The sequence below is a fragment of the Oncorhynchus mykiss genome, chromosome 12 (genome assembly GCF_013265735.2).
Source record: "Oncorhynchus mykiss isolate Arlee chromosome 12, USDA_OmykA_1.1, whole genome shotgun sequence".
In the NCBI taxonomy this organism is placed as follows: Eukaryota; Metazoa; Chordata; class Actinopteri; order Salmoniformes; family Salmonidae; genus Oncorhynchus; species Oncorhynchus mykiss.
In genome coordinates, this window is record NC_048576.1 from 5,136,151 (window position 1) to 5,159,673 (window position 23,523).

Sequence of the window (23,523 nt, forward strand, 5' to 3'; positions counted from 1 at the left end):
TAAATCCACCTACTGTAGATTTACAACGGCCACTGACTTCGTAGTTAATTTCCTTTGCAATGTTATTTTACCTTGCCTCCGTCTCGTTCCTGTGTTTGTCCTGATTCGTTTTTTTTTCTGTTAAACAGCAATTACTTTGCCAGCTACATCAGTCATCTAAAGAGTAGCCAGTTTCTGTTCTGCTTCCTTTTACAACTCAGTGGAAGAGCGCAACACGTACACACTGAACTATGCTCAACTCTCCCATGCCAGTCCAGCCAGCCTTCCAGAAGCTTTGCCTTCACTGGGTCCTAAAACCTAGTTGTATAAAACACTTAACACATTAACACATAAAACAACTTCAAAACAGCTTACCCGACCGCTCGGAGGCGTCCGTATGGTCCTAAAGCCCACTGTTACCGTGTTTTGTATCACATTCCAATGATAACACTGGAGGGGGGAGGGGGGGACAAAAATGCCATTTCAGAATGTGGTTGGGACATGTCCCCATCCCCACTGAAAGTTGCACCCCTGGTTGTTCCTGAGGATAGCTAGCAATAGTGGATCATATTAGGCTAACGCCTTACAAGCTGTGAAATAGTCTGGGACATGTAGCCTATGGGAATCATTATGGAACGCAGGTCATATGTAGCAGATTAAACCTGGAGCCTGAAGCACGGTTCACGTTGACCGGACTGTTGTCATCACAGTTCCACAATTAGGAAGGATTATCAGGGTAGCAGTTTAAACCTGGAGCCTGGTACAAAGGTTCACGACGACTGGACCGTTGTCATCACAGTTCCACGATTAGGAAGGATTATCAGGGTAGATTTATAGGACTACTGGTCAACCCCTGATTGTACACTTTTCCTCACCTTCCAGTATTTTGTGGATTTATCAATTAAAACATGGCAACTTTCAGGAGGAATCAAACCACTGTATGTTTGATTCATCAATACATTTAGTCCATAAAGGCTCTCCAGTTCTGTTTTCATTATTATTTATATTTTCATAACGCTAAATAATATAAAAGATTAGAGTATTTTTAAATCTACCAGGAGATTAATGTGTGTGCTTTCTTTAATTGATCCCTAATATTCTGTTCTCTTCATATATTCTAGTGAGTCTTATATGGTTTAGAACTAAAGTTAAAGCCATGTTAGAGACTGGTGATCACATGGTTTAGAACTAAAGTTAAAGCCATGTTAGAGACTAGTGATCACATGGTTTAGAACTAAAGTTAAAGCCATGTTAGAGACTGGTGATCACATGGTTTAGAACTAAAGTTAAAGCCATGTTAGAGACTGGTGATCACATGGTTTAGAACTAAAATTAAAGCCATGTTAGAGACTGGTGATCACATGGCTTAGAACTAAAGTTAAAGCCATGTTAGAGACTGGTGATCACATGGTTTAGAACTAAAGTTAAAGCCATGTTAGAGACTGGTGATCACATGGTTTAGAACTAAAGTTAAAGCCATGTTAGAGACTGGTGATCACATGGCTTAGAACTAAAGTTAAAGCCATGTTAGAGACTGGTGATCACATGGTTTAGAACTAAAGTTAAAGCCATGTTAGAGACTGGTGATCACATGGTTTAGAACTAAAGTTAAAGCCATGTTAGAGACTGGTGATCACATGGTTTAGAACTAAAGTTAAAGCCATGTTAGAGACTGGTGATCACATGGCTTAGAACTAAAGTTAAAGCCATGTTAGAGACTAGTGATCACATGGTTTAGAACTAAAGTTAAAGCCATGTTAGAGACTGGTGATCACATGGTTTAGAACTAAAGTTAAAGCCATGTTAGAGACTGGTGATCACATGGTTTAGAACTAAAGTTAACCACACCTGCATTCAACATAGTTCGTATACCTCATTTACTCAAGTACTTCCTTTATTTTGTCAGTTACATGTATATAATAATAGTATAAACACAATTAGTATACAATGAAGACTGTACACCTTGGTGTGGTTTGATAAAGCTTTAATTTCTCCTGCTATGGCACAGTTTCCAGCTGTAGATTATTCTGCTTCATAGTACAATTCATATTAAATAAAAAATAAAACGTTTTTTTTTTTTTAACAGAAGTTTGTCCAGCCTTTTTGTTTTCCCGCTGCTTATAGATTAAATACCTACAATAATCATCATCATCAAAAACTTTAAATAAATTAGGCACCATAAAGCAAAAAAAAAAAAAAAATGGTATCTACCAAACTTCATAAATATACATATTGTGACATGTTTAAAAAACAATATAACATCGGTACAATTGAAATAGACAAAATGGATTCCAAACAGACCCTGTTCTGCTACAGTGAGCCATTTGTTCCCTACATAGTGCACTACTTTTGACCAGAGTAGCTCTGTCCAAGCCGGCATGACTCCATCTCCTGTTTGTGAAGTACAACCCCCCACCAGGGACACGACTCTGGTCAAAGAAAAAAAAATTAAATAAAAATGGTGCACTATATTAGGGAAAAGGGTGCGATTTTTTTTGGACATACCCTCCAGAGACACTTGATACTTTGGTCCACTAGAAGTGCAAGGCAAGCAGTCTCTCATTCACAGATAGTTGGGTACATCATGAAGCAATCTAAAACAGTGTGTTCCTCTCCCTAATCAAGTTCAAGCCTCCACATACTGTGCTAGTATCAGGGGGGGGGGGGTTTGGGGGTCAATTTCAGTCAATTCAGGAAGTCCACTGAAATTTCCATTCAAAACGCTTTAAAAAAAAAAAAATGGAGGACAACTCGGAATAGCAATTGATTTTACTTTCTGAATTGACTAGAATTCCAAAGAATTTGACTCATCTACTAGTCAGCTAACTGCAAACCTTAAAGCAAATAGTTAACTTTACATTTGTACATGCATTTTATTATATTGAATAATTGTTTCAAACTCCTGGAACAACACAATATTGAATCTGAAAGATGAAATGTTATTATTATTATTATTATTTTTTATACGGTCTTGTCTTCCAATAACAAATGTGAAATGTTTCAAAACAGGATGTAATATATTTCTCATATCCTGTTAGAGTGGAATACAGCGACATCTCGTTCAGAGAGCTGTATTCCTTTATTGCTGTTACTTTTCATTCCTCTTCCTGTCATTAAAAACAACGCCAGAGTGTGTGTCCCCCCCCCAAATGGCACCCTATTCCCTACATAGTGCACCACCCCCCCATAAGGCCCTGGTCAAAAGTAGTGCACTATATTGGGAATAGGGTGACATTTGTGACAAATCCAATATCAGCCATATTAATATTTATAAGTTTGTATCAACAACAGATTTGACAAGACAGATAGAAGTAAACAGAACCACATCATCGTCATATCCTTCGTCTCATCAGCAGAGTAGGAAACCGGTAGCCTACGGTCAAGACAGTGCACAAACAGATCTGGGACCAGGCTAGGAGATGGACAGATCTGGGACCAGGCTAGGAGATGTGCAGATCTGGGACCAGGCTAGGAGATGTGCAGATCTGGGACCAGGCTAGGAGATGTGCAGATCTGGGACCAGGCTAGGAGATGGACAGATCTGGGACCAGGCTAGGAGATGTGCAGATCTGGGACCAGGCTAGGAGATGTGCAGATCTGGGACCAGGCTAGGAGATGTGCAGATCTGGGACCAGGCTAGGAGATGGGCAGATCTGGGACCAGGCTAGGAGATGGACAGATCTGGGACCAGGCTAGGAGATGGACAGATCTGGGACCAGGCTAGGAGATGGACAGATCTGGGACCAGGCTAGGAGATGGACAGATCTGGGACCAGGCTAGGAGATGGACAGATCTGGGACCAGGCTAGGAGATGGACAGATCTGGGACCAGGCTAGGAGATGGACAGATCTGGGACCAGGCTAGGAGATGGACAGATCTGGGACCAGGCTAGGAGATGGAGGTCCAATTGCACTTGGTACAACACCAGGGTTTAAGTCCAGGAAAAGTCTCAAGCCAGACACCAGGGAAAGTCTCAGGCCAGACACCAGGGTTTAAGTCCAGGGAAAGTCTCAGGCCAGACACCAGAGAAAGTCTCAGGCCAGACACCAGGGAAAGTCTCAGGCCAGACACCAGGGAAAGTCTCAGGCCAGACACCAGGGAAAGTCTCAGGCCAGACACCAGGGAAAGTCTCAGGCCAGACACCAGGGAAAGTCTCAGGCCAGACACCAGGGAAAGTCTCAGGCCAGACACCAGGGAAAGTCTCAGGCCAGACACCAGGGAAAGTCTCAGGCCAGACACCAGGGAAAGTCTCAGGCCAGACACCAGGGCTGTGGTTACAGTGGAAAGAGGCCATTGGAGATTCCAGAAGCAACATGTCCTGTGACGAATTTGAAAGTATCCATCTCCCATAACAGCTGAAACATACCGTTTGCTAGTAGTCAGCATGAAGACGTTCTAAACACAATCAGCACAAGAGAATCAATCTGACAGCATATGGCATCAACTTGTTTCACCACGGCAACAGAGCAATTGTGCTTTAACGACTAATCTAATACAAATAGACCAGAAAATAATATGAGGTTACCCATGCAACAAAATAATTGTAACTAAATCAAGGTTGCCATGCCTGTGTGATAGAGTAAATTCTACTGTGGTAACATAGAGTCTACCCAGCCCCAGAGTCTAAACCTGGTTGACCCCCCATCTACCCAGCCCCAGAGTCTAAACCTGGTTGACCCCCCATCTACCCAGCCCCAGAGTCTAAACCTGGTTGACCCCCCATCTACCCAGCCCCAGAGTCTAAACCTGGTTGACCCCCCATCTACCCAGCCCCAGAGTCTAAACCTGGTTGACCCCCCACATCTACCCAGCCCCAGAGTCTAAACCTGGTTAACCCCCCCCATCTACCCAGCCCCAGAGTCTAAACCTGGTTGACCCCCATCTACCCAGCCCCAGAGTCTAAACCTGGTTGACCCCCCATCTACCCAGCCCCAGAGTCTAAACCTGGTTGACCCCCCCCATCTACCCAGCCCCAGAGTCTAAACCTGGTTGACCCCCCATCTACCCAGCCCCAGAGTCTAAACCTGGTTGACCCCCCCACATCTACCCAGCCCCAGAGTCAAACCTGGTTGACCCCCATCTACCCAGCCCCATGGTCTAAACCTGGTTGACCCCCAGAGTCGACACCTGGCAGGCAATTGTCACAAGTGGTCTAGTATTTAGGGGATAGGGTGCTATTTGGGTCAGACATACAACTATTGAACTTCCACACTACACAATGTGACACTAATGAAATGAATGGGGGCAGAAAACTGAAACACATGGACAATTTGGATAAGCATATTCCCACCAACAAAAACAACAACAACAACAAAAACAACAAAAACATAAAAGTAACATTTCCAAAACCTTTGACTAAGTGCATTCTCGCCGCTTTGCCTTCTCTGTTTCAATAGAGAACGCTGACAGAGCAGGCGTGTCGAGTCAGAGGAGCGTTAAGAGGATTCTCATAGTTCAGAGAGAGAAAGCAGACACGGAGCTTCATACTGTAGGGTCAGAGGGGGGGGGGGGGGGGGGGGGTGCAGGCTTTTGTTTCAGCCCAGCACTAACACCCCCAATTCAGCTAATCGTGGTCTAAAAAGTGTGTTAGTGCTGGGCTGAAACAAAAGCCTGTACACCCAATAAAGCTCCAGGAGCTGGAGACAGTGATTTTACTGGATCAGATCAGCCTATCCAGCAGCCGAAACTCAACTCTGAAACTCCAAGCCAGTTCCAACACATTTCTTCATCGTTTCCCCTCTAATCAGGGCCTGATTTAGACCTGGGACACCAGGTGGGTGATTCCTCTCTCATCAGGGCCTGATTTAGACCTGGGACACCAGGTGGGTGATTCCCCTCTAATCAGGGACTGATTTAGACCTGGGACACCAGGTGGGTGATTCCCCTCTAATCAGGGCCTGATTTAGACCTGGGACACCAGGTGGGTGATTCCTCTCTCATCAGGGCCTGATTTAGACCTGGGACACCAGGTGGGTGATTCCCCTCTCTAATCAGGACCTGATTTAGACCTGGGACACCAGGTGGGTGATTCCCCTCTCTAATCAGGGCCTGATTTAGACCTGGGACACCAGGTGGGTGATTCCTCTCTAATCAGGGACTGATTTAGACCAGGGACACCAGGTGGGTGCAATTAATTATCAGGTACAACAGAAAACCAGCAGGCTCTGGACCTCGTAGAGTCAGAGTTGAATACCCCTGGTTAAGAGACATGGTTGCATCACAAATGACACCCCTACATAGGGGATAGGGTGTACACTACATTGGGAATAGGGTGTACACTACATAGGGAATAGGGTGTACACTACATTGGGAATAGGGTGTACACTACATAGGGAATAGGGTGCCATTTGCGACACATCCAGTCTTGAAAATAGCCAGCAATCTCACAGCAGAAAGACCGTGGTGCTTGAAAACCTGACCAATAAGCCAAAAAAAATGGAACAAAGAGAATTCCTAGGTTTGGACCTTAAGTTTTCACATTAAAACAATATTCATTGAGTATAGAATTAAGACTAAATGAGGAATAGGGTGTAATTTGGGACGTAGGGCTCACTTCACGACAGGAGGATCTCGGTTTTCAACAGTTTGGATGGTAGACAGAAAAAGCATTAGTAATAAATGATATATTTCAACACACAGGTTAAAAACCATCAAACACTATGAATTCCATATGACGTTTTCTACCCGCCACGCCCATAAGGGGTGTTTCCTTCTCGCCGCCACGCCCATAAGGGGTGTTTCCTTCTTGCCGCCACGCCCATAAGGGGTGTTTCCTTCTATCAGTCATGCCCATAAGGGGTGTTTCCTTCTACCCGTCACCCCCATAAGGGGTGTTTCCTTCTTGCCGCCACGCCCATAAGGGGTGTTTCCTTCTATCAGTCACGCCCACAGCGGGTAGTTTCCTTCTATCAGCCACGCCCACAAGGGGTGTTTCCTTCTATCAGTCACGCCCACAGCGGGTAGTTTCCTTCTATCAGTCACGCCCACAGCGGGTAGTTTCCTTCTATCAGTCACGCCCATAAGGGGTGTTACCTTCTATCAGTCACGCCCATAAGGGGTGTTACCTTCTATCAGTCACGCCCACAGCGGGTAGTTTCCTTCTATCAGTCACGCCCATAAGGGGTGTTACCTTCTATCAGTCACGCCCACAGCGGGTAGTTTCCTTCTATCAGTCACGCCCATAAGGGGTGTTACCTTCTATCAGCCACGCCCACAGCGGGTAGTTTCCTTCTATCAGTCACGCCCATAAGGGGTGTTACCTTCTATCAGCCACGCCCACAGCGGGTAGTTTCCTTCTATCAGTCATGCCCATAAGGGGTGTTTCCTTCTATCAGCCACGCCCACAGCGGGTAGTTTCCTTCTATCAGCCACGCCCACAGCGGGTAGTTTCCTTCTATCAGTCACGCCCATAAGGGGTGTTACCTTCTATCAGCCACGCCCACAGCGGGTAGTTTCCTTCTATCAGTCATGCCCATAAGGGGTGTTTCCTTCTATCAGTCACGCCCACAGCGGGTAGTTTCCTTCTATCAGCCACGCCCACAGCGGGTAGTTTCCTTCTATCAGTCATGCCCATAAGGGGTGTTACCTTCTATCAGCCACGCCCACAGCGGGTAGTTTCCTTCTATCAGTCATGCCCATAGCTGGTTGTTTATTTTCTTCCACTGAATGTTGCCATCTCTCTCTGGCCGTATACCAAACGGCACCCTATTCCCTATATAGTGCACTACCTTAAACCAGAGCCCTATGGAACCCTATTCCCTATATAGTGCACTACCTTAAACCAGAGCAGAAACATATGGGCAAGTGTGGGCCCTGGTCAAAAGTAGTTGACTATATAGGGATGCTGATCAGTCTGTGTCTGGTATTGTCTCTGGCCCCTGGGGGTAATAGGACTCGGGTTATGTGTCCCTGTAGGCGGACTTAAGCTGGTAGCTATACATCCAGGATCTCCTCGGCCGTACCCCCACATCGTAACCTGTAGCGCCCCGTTCTCCAGCTGATGGTGGGGTCCCACAGGGCCGACAGGAAGATCTGGATGGTCATGGACTCTCTGATGAACCAGGCTACAGCGTAGTCCAGTTTGGAGAAGGCCGGCGCACCACCCTGTAGGGAGAGAAGGAAAAACATACGCCGTTGGTTGCTTCCACACAATTTATTTTCTGTCTTTTCTTTTCTGTCTCTCAGTTAAGAGTAACGAGCGGTGGTTATCAGTTTTTATGTCCCAGACATTAATAGCAGACAACCTGGTAACTTGGATGTAGTCAGAGATGATCCACACCAGACATTAATAGCAGACAACCTGGTAACTTGGATGTAGTCAGAGATGATCCACACCAGACATTAATAGCAGACAACCTGGTAACTTGGATGTAGTCAGAGATGATCCACACCAGACAGTGTGTGTGTGTGTGTGTGTACCTGAACTCCTCGGAGCTGGATGTAATCAGAGATGAACCACGCCAGACAGTGGCACATGAAGAAGACCATAATATCCCAGTGGAACACGTGATGCGCTGCCCAGCCAATGATCAGGCTGGCTACGAAACACTCCGAGATGGGCTCACAGATGGTGGCGGGGAGCATGTTGATACGAAGCTTGGCCCATCTGAGAGGGGAGGAACAGACCACAGAATTACAAATCAACGGATGTCCCCATTCAGGTCAATTACGTCATAATGGGTGGACTGGCGGCCATTTTGAGTGTCCACATAGCAGTAAAGCAGGAAGTAGTGGACTGGCGGCCATTTTGAGTGTCCACATAGCAGTAAAGCAGGAAGTAGTGGACTGGCGGCCATTTTGAGTGTCCACATAGCAGTAAAGCAGGAAGTAGTGGACTGGCGGCCATTTTGAGTGTCCACATAGCAGTAAAGCAGGAAGTAGTGGACTGGCGGCCATTTTGAGTGTCCACATAGCAGTAAAGCAGGAAGTAGTGGACTGGCGGCCATTTTGAGTGTCCACATAGCAGTAAAGCAGGAAGTAGTGGACTGGCGGCCATTTTGAGTGTCCACATAGCAGTAAAGCAGGAAGTAGTGGACTGGCGGCCATTTTGAGTGTCCACATAGCAGTAAAGCAGGAAGTAGTGGACTGGCGGCCATTTTGAGTGTCCACATAGCAGTAAAGCAGGAAGTAGTGGACTGGCGGCCATTTTGAGTGTCCACATAGCAGAAAAACAGGAAGTAGTGGACTGGCGGCCATTTTGAGTGTCCACATAGCAGTAAAGCAGGAAGTAGTGGACTGGCGGCCATTTTGAGTGTCCACATAGCAGTAAAGCAGGAAGTAGTGGACTGGCGGCCATTTTGAGTGTCCACATAGCAGTAAAGCAGGAAGTAGTGGACTGGCGGCCATTTTGAGTGTCCACATAGCAGTAAAGCAGGAAGTAGTGGACTGGCGGCCATTTTGAGTGTCCACATAGCAGTAAAGCAGGAAGTAGTGGACTGGCGGCCATTTTGAGTGTCCCCATAGCAGTAAAGCAGGAAGTAGTGGACTGGCGGCCATTTTGAGTGTCCCCATAGCAGTAAAGCAGGTGGTAAAAAAACATTATGTTTCTATGGATGAGACACCCCTTAGACTAATCTATAGACACATCTACGTAACTTTAGCCTATATCGCAGTATGTCTTATCACACTATACACAAGTGAAAAATATATTTGATCTCTTTAAAAAAAAAAGAGATTACACTGATCAGAGTCAGTAGATCTGAAGCAATCTGAATCCCAACGTGGCAGGCTAGTCGGTGGACTATTAGGAGACTGAAACAGCTAAATTAGCTTTTAGAAATAAAATGCCACATGTTCAAATAATCTAGGACAACGGGTGTGTCAAACTCAATTCCCGGAGAGTTGTGTCTACTGTGACCTTAATTGATCAATCAAGTACAAAAGGGAGGAGAGAAAGAAGCCGGTCCCGTGGTCCTCCGGGAATCTGCTCTATAACAGTGGCTGAGTGTGAAAGTCTAAGCCCTGATAGTTTGTTTACCTGATCATGCGGGACTGGAACTGAGCAACTGAATAGGACCCGGAGTTCTGCATGGCTACCTGCGTTGCCATGGAGAATTTCCATCCCCTGTGAGATAAAGAGGGAGGGACAAAGGAAACAGTTAGCCCCTTCAGTTAAAAAGGGAAGTTCAGCCACAAATCACTCACGTTGATTTTTAGCTAGCGGTGGCCAAAGTTGGCAGACCTTTGTAGATGGCTGCTTAATGAAAACCAAGCCACATATTACAGAGCCTCCTTGCCCATAGACTCCTTTCAGGTTGAGGAAATATATCTAACGTCAAGTTGTAAAATAGTGAACTTCCCCTTTAAGAGCTGGAGTTAAGACCTGGCCAATGGCCGGCAATCCAATGAAAGTTTTCAATAACACCAAAACACAACCGTATCAAATCATCGATGTTTAGTGGACGAACAATAAAACAGGTCAAAGTGTCAGGGGTTAAAAGGCAAAGATGGGAACCGGGTTCAGGGCTCCCGAGTGGCGCAGGTCTAAGGCACTGCACCTCAGCGCTAGAGGCGTCACTACAGACACTGGTTCTACACCTGCATTGCTTGCTGTTTGGGGTTTTAGGCTGGGTTTCTGTACAGCACTTTGAGATATCAGCTGATGTACGAAGGGCTATATAAATACATTTGATTTGATTTGATTCCAGGATGTATCACAGCGGTCTAAGGCACTGCACCTCAGCGCTAGATGCGTCACTACAGACCCTGGTTCGATTCCAGGCTGTATCACAACAAGCCACGTTTGGGAGTCCCATAGGGCGGCGCACAATTGGCCCAGCGTCCTGATGGTTTGGCCGGTGTCGGCCGTCATTGTAAATAATAATTTGTTCTTAACGGACTTGCTTAGTAAAATAAAAGGCTAAATACATTATTTATATAATTCTTTTACATTTTTGAAAAACGTTATTATTATTTTTTTACATTTTGAGGACTGACCAACACCATCAATAAACAAGGGATGTTGAGAGACATTTGTGTCCTTAAAACAGCCGAGAACAAAAACACTCTTCCTTGGGTTTCGATGTGTAAAATATGCAAAACTTTATAGCCAACTTCATTTGAAACTTTCCTAAAACAATAATTGTCTCATGGTTCAGCCGTCAGAGATCAGAGCACTAAATGCATCAGGGCATTGCATGCTTAGACTTAGGAGTCCACTGTATGATATTAAAGATACATATAAATAATATATATATAAATAATAATAATAATAATAATAATAATAATATATTTATATAACACACATTCACACAGTACCAGTTGAAAGTACCCTCAAGGGTTTTTCTTTATTTGGACTATTTCCTACCATGATGTCTTCACTATTATTCTACAAAACTATGAAATAACACATATGTAGAAGATAGTAAAAATAAAGAAAAACCCTTGAATGAGTAGGTGTGTTAGACTGGTACTGTATAGATAGACAAACACAATTTAAAAAAAGTGTCAACATACATGATATGATAAACTAGGCTGTATTGAGTGAAGGGTCAGGGTTAGGGTAAGGTCAGGGTTAGGGTAAGGTGCAACATGTATAAGGTAAGGGTTAAGGTTAGGGTCAGGGTTAGGGTCAGGGTTAGGGTTAAGGGTCAGGGTTAGGGTCAGATAACCTCAGGTTAGCTGTAACATGTATGATAAAGGGTCAGGGTCAGGGTTAGGGTTAAGGGTTAGGGTCAGGTAACCTCAGGTTAGCTGTAACATGTATGATAAAGTAATGTCTGTACCTGTCAGCGATGGCCTTCGCCATAAAGTAGTCCTCGGCGATGTACTGAGCGAAGGTTATGAGCCCTCCAGCCTGGTCCAAGATATCTTTCCTCATCAAACACGACATCCCTGTCACACACTTAATACCCATCACGTTGGCTGAGATGTAGGAGCGTGGGTGGGACGTGCCAAAGTAGACCTGTTAGAAAGACGGAGGTAGATTAGTAGGACAGGTAACAGTCTCTATCCTTCGAACCCTAGAACCAAGTACCCGTGACGGAAAATGTTAGGGGAGAAAAAACCATAAAATATTGGAATTTCTGAACTTCTGTCTATTTTGTGTGTGTACGAACCACCCTCCATTTTTTATATATATATACATACTATATATATTTTTTATTTTATTTTTATTTTACCCCTTTTTCTCCCCAATTTCGTGGTATCCAATTGTTTTTTAGTAGCTACTATCTTGTCTCATCGCTACAACTTCCGTACGGGCTCGGGAGAGACGAAGGTTGAAAGTCATGCGTCCTCCGATACACAACCCAACCAAGCCGCACTGCTTCTTAACACAGCGCACATCCAACCCGGAAACCAGCCGCACCAATGTGTCGGAGGAAACACCATGCACCTGGCAACCTTGGTTAGCGCGCACTGCGCCCGGATCGCCACAGGAGTCGCTGGTGCGCGATGAGACAAGGATATCCCTACCGGCCAACCACTCCCTCTCTAATCCAACACAGTACCAGCAGCCTAGTGAATACCCCACTCCCTCTCTAATACAACACAGTACCAGCAGCCTAGTGAATACCCCCTCCCTCTCTAATTCAACACAGTACCAGCAGCCTAGTGAATACCCCACTCCCTCTCTAATACAACACAGTACCAGCAGCCTAGTGAATACCCCCTCCCTCTCTAATACAACACAGTACCAGCAGCCTAGTGAATACCCCACTCCCTCTCTAATACAACACAGTACCAGCAGCCTAGTGAATACCCCACTCCCTCTCTAATACAACACAGTACCAGCAGCCTAGTGAATACCCCCTCCCTCTCTAATACAACACAGTACCAGCAGCCTAGTGAATACCCCCCTCCCTCTCTAATACAACACAGTACCAGCAGCCTAGTGAATACCCCCTCCCTCTCTAATACAACACAGTACCAGCAGCCTAGTGAATACCCCACTCCCTCTCTAATACAACACAGTACCAGCAGCCTAGTGAATACCCCACTCCCTCTCTAATACAACACAGTACCAGCAGCCTAGTGAATACCCCCTCCCTCTCTAATACAACACAGTACCAGCAGCCTAGTGAATACCCCCTCCCTCTCTAATACAACACAGTACCAGCAGCCTAGTGAATACCCCCTCCCTCTCTAATACAACACAGTACCAGCAGCCTAGTGAATACCCCACTCCCTCTCTAATACAACACAGTACCAGCAGCCTAGTGAATACCCCCTCCCTCTCTAATACAACACAGTACCAGCAGCCTAGTGAATACCCCACTCCCTCTCTAATACAACACAGTACCAGCAGCCTAGTGAATACCCCACTCCCTCTCTAATACAACACAGTACCAGCAGCCTAGTGAATACCCCACTCCCTCTCTAATACAACACAGTACCAGCAGCCTAGTGAATACCCCACTCCCTCTCTAATACAACACAGTACCAGCAGCCTAGTGAATACCCCACTCCCTCTCTAATACAACACAGTACCAGCAGCCTAGTGAATACCCCACTCCCTCTCTAATACAACACAGTACCAGCAGCCTAGTGAATACCCCACTCCCTCTCTAATACAACACAGTACCAGCAGCCTAGTGAATACCCCACTCCCTCTCTAATACAACACAGTACCAGCAGCCTAGTGAATACCCCACTCCCGCTCTAATACAACACAGTACCAGCAGCCTAGTGAATACCCCACTCCCTCTCTAATACAACACAGTACCAGCAGCCTAGTGAATACCCCCTCCCTCTCTAATACAACACAGTACCAGCAGCCTAGTGAATACCCCCTCCCTCTCTAATACAACACAGTACCAGCAGCCTAGTGAATACCCCCTCCCTCTCTAATACAACACAGTACCAGCAGCCTAGTGAATACCCCCTCCCTCTCTAATACAACACAGTACCAGTAGCCTAGTGAATACCCCCTCCCTCTCTAATACAACACAGTACCAGCAGCCTAGTGAATACCCCCTCCCTCTCTAATACAACACAGTACCAGCAGCCTAGTGAATACCCCCCTCCCTCTCTAATACAACACAGTACCAGCAGCCTAGTGAATACCCCACTCCCTCTCTAATACAACACAGTACCAGCAGCCTAGTGAATACCCCCCTCCCTCTCTAATACAACACAGTACCAGCAGCCTAGTGAATACCCCACTCCCTCTCTAATACAACACAGTACCAGCAGCCTAGTGAATACCCCCTCCCTCTCTAATACAACACAGTACCAGCAGCCTAGTGAATACCCCCTCCCTCTCTAATACAACACAGTACCAGCAGCCTAGTGACTACCCCACTCCCTCTCTAATACAACACAGTACCAGCAGCCTAGTGAATACCCCACTCCCTCTCTAATACAACACAGTACCAGCAGCCTAGTGACTACCCCACTCCCTCTCTAATACAACACAGTACCAGCAGCCTAGTGAATACCCCCTCCCTCTAATACAACAGTACCAGCAGCCTAGTGAATACCCCACTCCCTCTCTAATACAACACAGTACCAGCAGCCTAGTGAATACCCCACTCCCTCTCTAATACAACACAGTACCAGCAGCCTAGTGAATACCCCCTCCCTCTCTAATACAACACAGTACCAGCAGCCTAGTGAATACCCCCTCCCTCTCTAATACAACACAGTACCAGCAGCCTAGTGAATACCCCACTCCCTCTCTAATACAACACAGTACCAGCAGCCTAGTGAATACCCCCTCCCTCTCTAATACAACACAGTACCAGCAGCCTAGTGAATACCCCCTCCCTCTCTAATACAACACAGTACCAGCAGCCTAGTGAATACCCCACTCCCTCTCGAATACAACACAGTACCAGCAGCCTAGTGAATACCCCCTCCCTCTCTAATACAACACAGTACCAGCAGCCTAGTGAATACCCCACTCCCTCTCTAATACAACACAGTACCAGCAGCCTAGTGAATACCCCCCTCCCTCTCTAATACAACACAGTACCAGCAGCCTAGTGAATACCCCACTCCCTCTCTAATACAACACAGTACCAGCAGCCTAGTGAATACCCCACTCCCTCTCTAATACAACACAGTACCAGCAGCCTAGTGAATACCCCACTCCCTCTCTAATACAACACAGTACCAGCAGCCTAGTGAATACCCCACTCCCTCTCTAATACAACACAGTACCAGCAGCCTAGTGAATACCCCACTCCCTCTCTAATACAACACAGTACCAGCAGCCTAGTGAATACCCCACTCCCTCTCTAATACAACACAGTACCAGCAGCCTAGTGACTACCCCACTCCCTCTCTAATACAACACAGTACCAGCAGCCTAGTGAATACCCCACTCCCTCTCTAATACAACACAGTACCAGCAGCCTAGTGAATACCCCCTCCCTCTAATACAACAGTACCAGCAGCCTAGTGAATACCCCACTCCCTCTCTAATACAACACAGTACCAGCAGCCTAGTGAATACCCCACTCCCTCTCTAATACAACACAGTACCAGCAGCCTAGTGAATACCCCCTCCCTCTCTAATACAACACAGTACCAGCAGCCTAGTGAATACCCCCTCCCTCTCTAATACAACACAGTACCAGCAGCCTAGTGAATACCCCACTCCCTCTCTAATACAACACAGTACCAGCAGCCTAGTGAATACCCCACTCCCTCTCTAATACAACACAGTACCAGCAGCCTAGTGAATACCCCCTCCCTCTCTAATACAACACAGTACCAGCAGCCTAGTGAATACCCCCTCCCTCTCTAATACAACACAGTACCAGCAGCCTAGTGAATACCCCCTCCCTCTCTAATACAACACAGTACCAGCAGCCTAGTGAATACCCCACTCCCTCTCGAATACAACACAGTACCAGCAGCCTAGTGAATACCCCCTCCCTCTCTAATAAAACACAGTACCAGCAGCCTAGTGAATACCCCACTCCCTCTCTAATACAACACAGTACCAGCAGCCTAGTGAATACCCCACTCCCTCTCTAATACAACACAGTACCAGCAGCCTAGTGAATACCCCCTCCCTCTCTAATACAACACAGTACCAGCAGCCTAGTGAATACCCCACTCCCTCTCTAATACAACACAGTACCAGCAGCCTAGTGAATACCCCACTCCCTCTCTAATACAACACAGTACCAGCAGCCTAGTGAATACCCCACTCCCTCTCTAATCCAACACAGTACCAGCAGCCTAGTGAATACCCCCTCCCTCTCTAATACAACACAGTACCAGCAGCCTAGTGACTACCCCACTCCCTCTCTAATACAACACAGTACCAGCAGCCTAGTGAATACCCCACTCCCTCTCTAATACAACACAGTACCAGCAGCCTAGTGAATACCCCACTCCCTCTCTAATACAACACAGTACCAGCAGCCTAGTGAATACCCCACTCCCTCTCTAATACAACACAGTACCAGCAGCCTAGTGAATACCCCACTCCCTCTCTAATACAACACAGTACCAGCAGCCTAGTGAATACCCCACTCCCTCTCTAATACAACACAGTACCAGCAGCCTAGTGAATACCCCACTCCCTCTCTAATACAACACAGTACCAGCAGCCTAGTGAATACCCCACTCCCTCTCTAATACAACACAGTACCAGCAGCCTAGTGACTACCCCACTCCCTCTCTAATACAACACAGTACCAGCAGCCTAGTGAATACCCCACTCCCTCTCTAATACAACACAGTACCAGCAGCCTAGTGAATACCCCCTCCCTCTAATACAACAGTACCAGCAGCCTAGTGAATACCCCACTCCCTCTCTAATACAACACAGTACCAGCAGCCTAGTGAATACCCCACTCCCTCTCTAATACAACACAGTACCAGCAGCCTAGTGAATACCCCCTCCCTCTCTAATACAACACAGTACCAGCAGCCTAGTGAATACCCCCTCCCTCTCTAATACAACACAGTACCAGCAGCCTAGTGAATACCCCACTCCCTCTCTAATACAACACAGTACCAGCAGCCTAGTGAATACCCCACTCCCTCTCTAATACAACACAGTACCAGCAGCCTAGTGAATACCCCCTCCCTCTCTAATACAACACAGTACCAGCAGCCTAGTGAATACCCCCTCCCTCTCTAATACAACACAGTACCAGCAGCCTAGTGAATACCCCCTCCCTCTCTAATACAACACAGTACCAGCAGCCTAGTGAATACCCCACTCCCTCTCGAATACAACACAGTACCAGCAGCCTAGTGAATACCCCCTCCCTCTCTAATAAAACACAGTACCAGCAGCCTAGTGAATACCCCACTCCCTCTCTAATACAACACAGTACCAGCAGCCTAGTGAATACCCCACTCCCTCTCTAATACAACACAGTACCAGCAGCCTAGTGAATACCCCCTCCCTCTCTAATACAACACAGTACCAGCAGCCTAGTGAATACCCCACTCCCTCTCTAATACAACACAGTACCAGCAGCCTAGTGAATACCCCACTCCCTCTCTAATACAACACAGTACCAGCAGCCTAGTGAATACCCCACTCCCTCTCTAATCCAACACAGTACCAGCAGCCTAGTGAATACCCCCTCCCTCTCTAATACAACACAGTACCAGCAGCCTAGTGACTACCCCACTCCCTCTCTAATACAACACAGTACCAGCAGCCTAGTGAATACCCCACTCCCTCTCTAATACAACACAGTACCAGCAGCCTAGTGAATACCCCACTCCCTCTCTAATACAACACAGTACCAGCAGCCTAGTGAATACCCCACTCCCTCTCTAATACAACACAGTACCAGCAGCCTAGTGAATACCCCACTCCCTCTCTAATACAACACAGTACCAGCAGCCTAGTGAATACCCCACTCCCTCTCTAATACAACACAGTACCAGCAGCCTAGTGAATACCCCACTCCCTCTCTAATACAACACAGTACCCATTAAGCCTACGTCACTCTTTGTATTCAAATAAATAAAAATAAACATTTTCTGCTATTTAATGTTTCAACCAGTTCATGTGGTTTATATATCCAAACCTGATTTATTCTAAATCAGAGGTTTTGTTATTGACAGTTGTACGTTTCCACTCTTGGCTAATTTCAACAACAACAACAAAGGCGACTATCAGTTAAACACCATTTTTAAATATTTTTAGTACCTTCTCAGACAAGTGATCATAATTCATATAAAATAAAAGAGATTAGTGTTGATTTTTGCACGTTATAGTATATTACATGGGTATTAATTACTACTTCCGTGTCTTCATGATAGCAGTCTTAGGACATGTCACAATCAATCCAGAAGCAACATAACATGGAAAGGGTCAGTCACCTAGTCAGCTGTACAATTGAACGTATTCAACTGAAATGTGTTATGGTACAGAGTCAATGTGGAGGCTATATACAGGGTGTTACGGTACAGAGTCAATGTGGAGGCTATATACAGGGTGTACCGGTACAGAGTCAATGTGGAGGCTATATACAGGGTGTTACGGTACAGAGTCAATGTGGAGGCTATATACAGGGTGTTACGGTACAGAGTCAATGTGGAGGCTATATACAGGGTGTTACGGTACAGAGTCAATGTGGAGGCTATATACAGGGTGTTACGGTACAGAGTCAATGTGGAGGCTATATACAGGGGGTACCGGTACAGAGTCAATGTGGAGGCTATATACAGGGTATTACGGTACAGAGTCAATGTGGAGGCTATATACAGGGTATTACGGTACAGAGTCAATGTGGAGGCTATATACAGGGTGTTACGGTACAGAGTCAATGTGGAGGCTATATACAGGGTGTTACGGTACAGAGTCAATGTGGAGGCTATATACAGGGGGTACCGGTACAGAGTCAATGTGGAGGCTATATACAGGGTATTACGGTACAGAGTCAATGTGGAGGCTATATACAGGGTATTACGGTACAGAGTCAATGTGGAGGCTATATACAGGGGGTACCGGTACAGAGTCAATGTGGAGGCTATATACAGGGTGTTACGGTACAGAGTCAATGTGGAGGCTATAAACATGGGGTACCGGTACAGAGTCAATGTGGAGGCTATATACAGGGGGTACCGGTACAGAGTCAATGTAGAGGCTATATACAGGGTATTACGGTACAGAGTCAATGTGGAGGCTATAAACATGGGGTACCGGTACAGAGTCAATGTGGAGGCTATATACAGGGGGTACCGGTACAGAGTCAATGTGGAGGCTATATACAGGGTATTACGGTACATAGTCAATGTGGAGGCTATATACAGGGGGGTACCAGTACAGAGTCAATGTGGAGGCTATATACAGGGTATTACGGTACATAGTCAATGTGGAGGCTATATACAGGGTGTTACGGTACAGAGTCAATGTGGAGGCTATATACAGGGGGTACTGGTACAGAGTCAATGTGGAGGCTATATACAGGGGGTACCGGTACAGAGTCAATGTGGAGGCTATATACAGGGGTACCGGTACAGAGTCAATGTGGAGGCTATATACAGGGGGTACCGGTACAGAGTCAATGTGGAGGCTATATACAGGGGGTACCGGTACAGAGTCAATGTGGAGGCTATATACAGGGGGTACCAGTACAGAGTCTATGTGGAGGCTATATACAGGGGGCACCGGTACAGAGTCAATGCGGAGGCTATATACAGGGGGTACCGGTACAGAGTCAATGTGGAGGCTATATACAGGGGGTACCGGTACAGAGTCAATGTGGAGGCTATATACAGGGGGTACCGGTACAGAGTCAATGTGGAGGCTATATACAGGGGGTACCGGTACAGAGTCAATGTGGAGGCTATATACAGGGTATTACGGTACAGAGTCAATGTGGAGGCTATATACAGGGGGTACCGGTACAGAGTCAATGTGGAGGCTATATACAGGGTATTACGGTACAGAGTCAATGTGGAGGCTATATACAGGGGGTACCGGTACAGAGTCAATGTGGAGGCTATATACAGGGGGTACCGGTACAGAGTCAATGTGGAGGCTATATACAGGGTATTACGGTACAGAGTCAATGTGGAGGCTATATACAGGGGGTACCGGTACAGAGTCAATGTGGAGGCTATATACAGGGTATTACGGTACAGAGTCAGTGTGGAGGCTATATACAGGGTATTACGGTACTGAGTCAGTGTGGAGGCAATATACAGGGGGGTACCGGTACAGAGTCAATGTGGAGGCTATATACAGGGTATTACGGTACAGAGTCAGTGTGGAGGCTATATACAGGGTATTACGGTACTGAGTCAGTGTGGAGGCAATATACAGGGGGTACCGGTACAGAGTCAATGTGGAGGCTATATACAGGGTATTACGGTACAGAGTCAATGTGGAGGCTATATACAGGGTATTACGGTACTGAGTCAGTGTGGAGGCTATATACAGGGGGGTACCGGTACAGAGTCAATGTGGAGGCTATATACAGGGGGTACCGGTACAGAGTCAATGTGGAGGCTATATACAGGGTGTTACGGTACAGAGTCAATGTGGAGGCTATATACAGGGGGAGGCACAGGTTATTCGAGGTAATATGAAAGACTCACAGCTGTTATCGCTAATGTATTGACTCAGGGGTTGAATTCTTATCTAATCAAGATAGTGTTTTATTTTCCATTAATTTAAAAATAAATGTTCAAATTTATCTTCCACTTAGACATTTTGTGTAGATCGTTTACAAAAAAAAAAATTAAATCCATTTTAGTCCCACAACCTAACAACAAAATGTGGAATAAGTAAAGAAGTGTGAATGCAAATGACTGCTGTCTGCACACACACACACACACACACACACACACACACACGATTTGGTAACTTGCTGTTTGGAGAGTCAATATTCCAGAACGGATTTGAAAAGTGAGCATTAAGGCCTGTAGTGTGAACACGGCTTCCGGACTCTGAGGGTTAAGTCACATAGATCTGGTAGAGCACCAGACTAGTGGTCTGTCTCTGTCTGGAAGAATGCTACTGTCTACCGGCTCCCCGGCCCCCCAGGCTACCGGCTCCCCAGGCTCCCGGCCCCCCAGGCTCCAGTCTCCCCAGTCTACCGGCTCCCCAGGCCCCCCTGGCCACCCGCTCCCCAGGCCCCCCTGGCCACCCGCTCCCCAGGTCCCCCAGGCTCCCGGCTCCCCAGGCTCCCGGCTCCCCAGTCTACCGGCTCCCCAGGCCCCAGTCTCCCCAGTCTACCGGCTCCCCAGGCCCCCCTGGCCACCCGCTCCCCAGGTCCCCCAGGCTCCCGGCTCCCCAGTCTACCGGCTCCCCAGGCCCCAGTCTCCCCAGTCTACCGGCTCCCCAGGCCCCAGTCTCCCCAGTCTACCGGCTCCCCAGGCCCCCCTGGCCACCCGCTCCCCAGGTCCCCCAGGCTCCCGGCTCCCCAGTCTACCGGCTCCCCAGGCCCCAGTCTCCCCAGTCTACCGGCTCCCCAGGCCCCCCTGGCCACCCGCTCCCCAGGTCCCCCAGGCTCCCGGCTCCCCAGTCTACCGGCTCCCCAGGCCCCAGTCTCCCCAGTCTACCGGCTCCCCAGGCCCCCCTGGCCACCCGCTCCCCAGGTCCCCCAGGCTCCCGGCTCCCCAGTCTACCGGCTCCCCAGGCCCCAGTCTCCCCAGTCTACCGGCTCCCCAGGCCCCCCTGGCCACCCGCTCCCCAGGTCCCCCAGGCTCCCGGCTCCCCAGTCTACCGGCTCCCCAGGCCCCAGTCTCCCCAGTCTACCGGCTCCCCAGGCCCCCCTGGCCACCCGCTCCCCAGGTCCCCCAGGCTCCCGGCTCCCCAGTCTACCGGCTCCCCAGGCCCCAGTCTCCCCAGTCTACCGGCTCCCCAGGCCCCCCTGGCCACCCGCTCCCCAGGTCCCCCAGGCTCCCGGCTCCCCAGTCTACCGGCTCCCCAGGCCCCAGTCTCCCCAGTCTACCGGCTCCCCGGCCCCCCAGGCTACCGGCTCCCCAGGCTCCCGGCCCCCCAGGCTCCAGTCTCCCCAGTCTACCGGCTCCCCAGGCCCCCCTGGCCACCCGCTCCCCAGGCCCCCCTGGCCACCCGCTCCCCAGGTCCCCCAGGCTCCCGGCTCCCCAGGCTCCCGGCTCCCCAGTCTACCGGCTCCCCAGGCCCCAGTCTCCCCAGTCTACCGGCTCCCCAGGCCCCCCTGGCCACCCGCTCCCCAGGTCCCCCAGGCTCCCGGCTCCCCAGTCTACCGGCTCCCCAGGCCCCAGTCTCCCCAGTCTACCGGCTCCCCAGGCCCCAGTCTCCCCAGTCTACCGGCTCCCCAGGCCCCCCTGGCCACCCGCTCCCCAGGTCCCCCAGGCTCCCGGCTCCCCAGTCTACCGGCTCCCCAGGCCCCAGTCTCCCCAGTCTACCGGCTCCCCAGGCCCCCCTGGCCACCCGCTCCCCAGGTCCCCCAGGCTCCCGGCTCCCCAGTCTACCGGCTCCCCAGGCCCCAGTCTCCCCAGTCTACCGGCTCCCCAGGCCCCCCTGGCCACCCGCTCCCCAGGTCCCCCAGGCTCCCGGCTCCCCAGTCTACCGGCTCCCCAGGCCCCAGTCTCCCCAGTCTACCGGCTCCCCAGGCCCCCCTGGCCACCCGCTCCCCAGGTCCCCCAGGCTCCCGGCTCCCCAGTCTACCGGCTCCCCAGGCCCCAGTCTCCCCAGTCTACCGGCTCCCCAGGCCCCCCTGGCCACCCGCTCCCCAGGTCCCCCAGGCTCCCGGCTCCCCAGTCTACCGGCTCCCCAGGCCCCAGTCTCCCCAGTCTACCGGCTCCCCAGGCCCCCCTGGCCACCCGCTCCCCAGGTCCCCCAGGCTCCCGGCTCCCCAGTCTACCGGCTCCCCAGGCCCCAGTCTCCCCAGTCTACCGGCTCCCCAGGCCCCCCTGGCCACCCGCTCCCCAGGTCCCCCAGGCTCCCGGCTCCCCAGTCTACCGGCTCCCCAGGCCCCAGTCTCCCCAGTCTACCGGCTCCCCTGGCCCCCCCGTCTCTTTCTCAATTTAGATTATTTTTTTTATTATTCCTTGCGTCCTCTTTCCTCTGACTTTTGAGATAGAGTTAAGGACAGAGGATGCAAGGGATGGAGGGAAGATGAACTGAGAGCCTCTGTCTGTAAGGATGCCCACCTGCTCCAGTGTAGCAGCGAAGCCCTGTCTGTCGGCCACGTAGGGAAGGCCATGAACCAACCCCACCTTCTCAGTCATCTGATTGGCCATATCGGTCAGAGTGTCCGGTTTCACTGGGGAGGAACAGGAACAAAATCATTCTATCAATGTACATAGAAAGCCCATTGTTCATTTTATTTTAATTAAAAATCAGCAGTTTACAGATCAGGCAATGGGATCTAACGTATCGTTTTCATCAAACTACAGTACTTGAATATAGGTGAATAAAATAAACGTTGATTGCTTAACATACAAACATAACGTCTGGTTTATCTAGGTTCAGTTTATTTGTTCAAGGTTCAAAACTAGAAAACATAAGATAGTCTCTCTATTATCTAACGGCTGTGAGTCAGTGATAAGAACGAAAACAGAGACCGCCGACTGATTTGTAACAGCGCAGCTGATTCATTCTGTTACGATTCAAAATCAGAGTAAGGAAACGGTCCCCAAAAGGCACCACAATCCCTACGTAGTGCACTACTCTTGACCAGGGCA

At 48.6% G+C, this 23,523-nt stretch overlaps 1 protein-coding gene across 4 annotated transcripts in view; it reads right to left on the reverse strand.

Moving 5' to 3' along the window:
• Positions 1 to 6,053: 6,053 nt before the first annotated feature.
• The window catches only part of ugcg (UDP-glucose ceramide glucosyltransferase), a 35,880-nt gene continuing 18,410 nt past the window's right edge, over positions 6,054 to 23,523 (reverse strand). The window contains exons 5-10 of one of the 4 annotated variants that reach the window (XR_005034833.1): positions 22,990 to 23,102; positions 11,703 to 11,881; positions 9,956 to 10,042; positions 8,398 to 8,584; positions 7,565 to 8,082; positions 6,054 to 7,011 (exon numbers count right to left, since the gene is read on the reverse strand). Coding sequence is in view for 1 of the 4 variants with exons in the window: in XM_036936749.1 (XP_036792644.1) it covers positions 7,912 to 8,082; positions 8,398 to 8,584; positions 9,956 to 10,042; positions 11,703 to 11,881; positions 22,990 to 23,102 (737 nt within the window). In the remaining 3 variants the exon portion in view is untranslated. Of the gene's footprint in view, positions 8,083 to 8,397; positions 8,585 to 9,955; positions 10,043 to 11,702; positions 11,882 to 22,989; positions 23,103 to 23,523 lie in introns of all 4 variants that reach the window. The other 3 variants (XR_005034832.1, XR_005034831.1, XM_036936749.1) reach the window with 3 other exon arrangements.